Consider the following 1063-nt stretch of genomic DNA (forward strand, 5'->3'; position numbering starts at 1 on the left):
TAGGACAGAGAGTGAATACACATACTTTACAGAGATGCTGAATGAGAAACCAATGTGAGTTTGGAAAATTGAACAATGTAAATCTATTCTAGTAGACCTCAACAATGGAATTATGATCAGTAGAAATGGCCATGACATGGGACCTTTAAATACAACTAAATCATACATATAATACAATTTAAAGTACAGATAAAGATACATGAATTAAGTATAACATTGGCCAATAAACAATAAGTTAAATAAATAATAATTATAATTTTTTTTTCAATATACAGATTAAGATTATTTTAGAAACAAATTAAAACAAGTCATATTTAAAAAATCCAAATATAAAGTTAAAATGAAAGAAAGCTAAGCATGACATTGGGTAACAAAATAATAATACATATACAAATTCAAAATGTAAAATACAAAATAGGTATGTATTACATTAAAAATATCCAAATACAGAGAAAGATAAAAACGATTTGGTTTCACACCAAAAAGGATCTGGAACTAGTCCCTAGTTCGCGCGAACCTTTTCACCCGAGTTCGGTGGGAACAAGTACCGGCTAAGTACTTGGTTTGAAAGCGGCTGCTGAGCCTCATCGTGTGCTCTCCTGCAGGTCTCACCACCACCAGTCTGCCTGACAGCACCACAGACAGGCTGACCACGGCCCTACAGGAGACCACTGAAGAAACTACCTCCACCCCGAACCCCACCACCATCAGCAGCCTCTCACCCTCCGTCTCAGACCCCACCACAGAAAGCACCGCTCACCCCCCGACAGGTGGAGACACTTTGATTACTTCCAGAACATCACTATGTAACAACTCTCCTCCAAAGAGGCTGTCTTGATTTCTAGAAAAACATTCCCTGCAAAAAACAAGGATAAAGCAGGGGTGTCCAAACTATGGCCCGGGGGCCAAATGCGGCCCGCGGACCATTTTGAATCGGCCCCTCAGCAAATTCAAAAAGTATAATGACATACGGCCCACAAATGAAACTTGTGCTTTTCTTATATTGTACTTCTTAACTATACATTTAAAAATATATTACACAGTAGTATTCATGTGTTCATAA

At 38.0% G+C, this 1063-nt stretch overlaps 1 protein-coding gene across 1 annotated transcript in view; it reads left to right on the forward strand.

The window, feature by feature from the left end:
- LOC104949382 (cadherin-related family member 5-like) overlaps positions 1 to 770 on the forward strand; it is a gene marked incomplete at both ends in the record, with an annotated part of 5628 nt that extends 4858 nt beyond the window's left edge. Inside the window, one exon of the mRNA XM_010775745.1 lies at positions 606 to 770. Coding sequence (XP_010774047.1) covers positions 606 to 770 — 165 coding nt within the window. The remainder of the gene's footprint in view (positions 1 to 605) is intronic.
- Between the last annotated feature and the right edge of the window lie 293 nt (positions 771 to 1063).

This window comes from Notothenia coriiceps, unplaced genomic scaffold, assembly GCF_000735185.1.
Source record: "Notothenia coriiceps isolate Sejong01 unplaced genomic scaffold, NC01 NC01_scaffold00016038, whole genome shotgun sequence".
Classification (NCBI taxonomy): domain Eukaryota; kingdom Metazoa; phylum Chordata; class Actinopteri; order Perciformes; family Nototheniidae; genus Notothenia; species Notothenia coriiceps.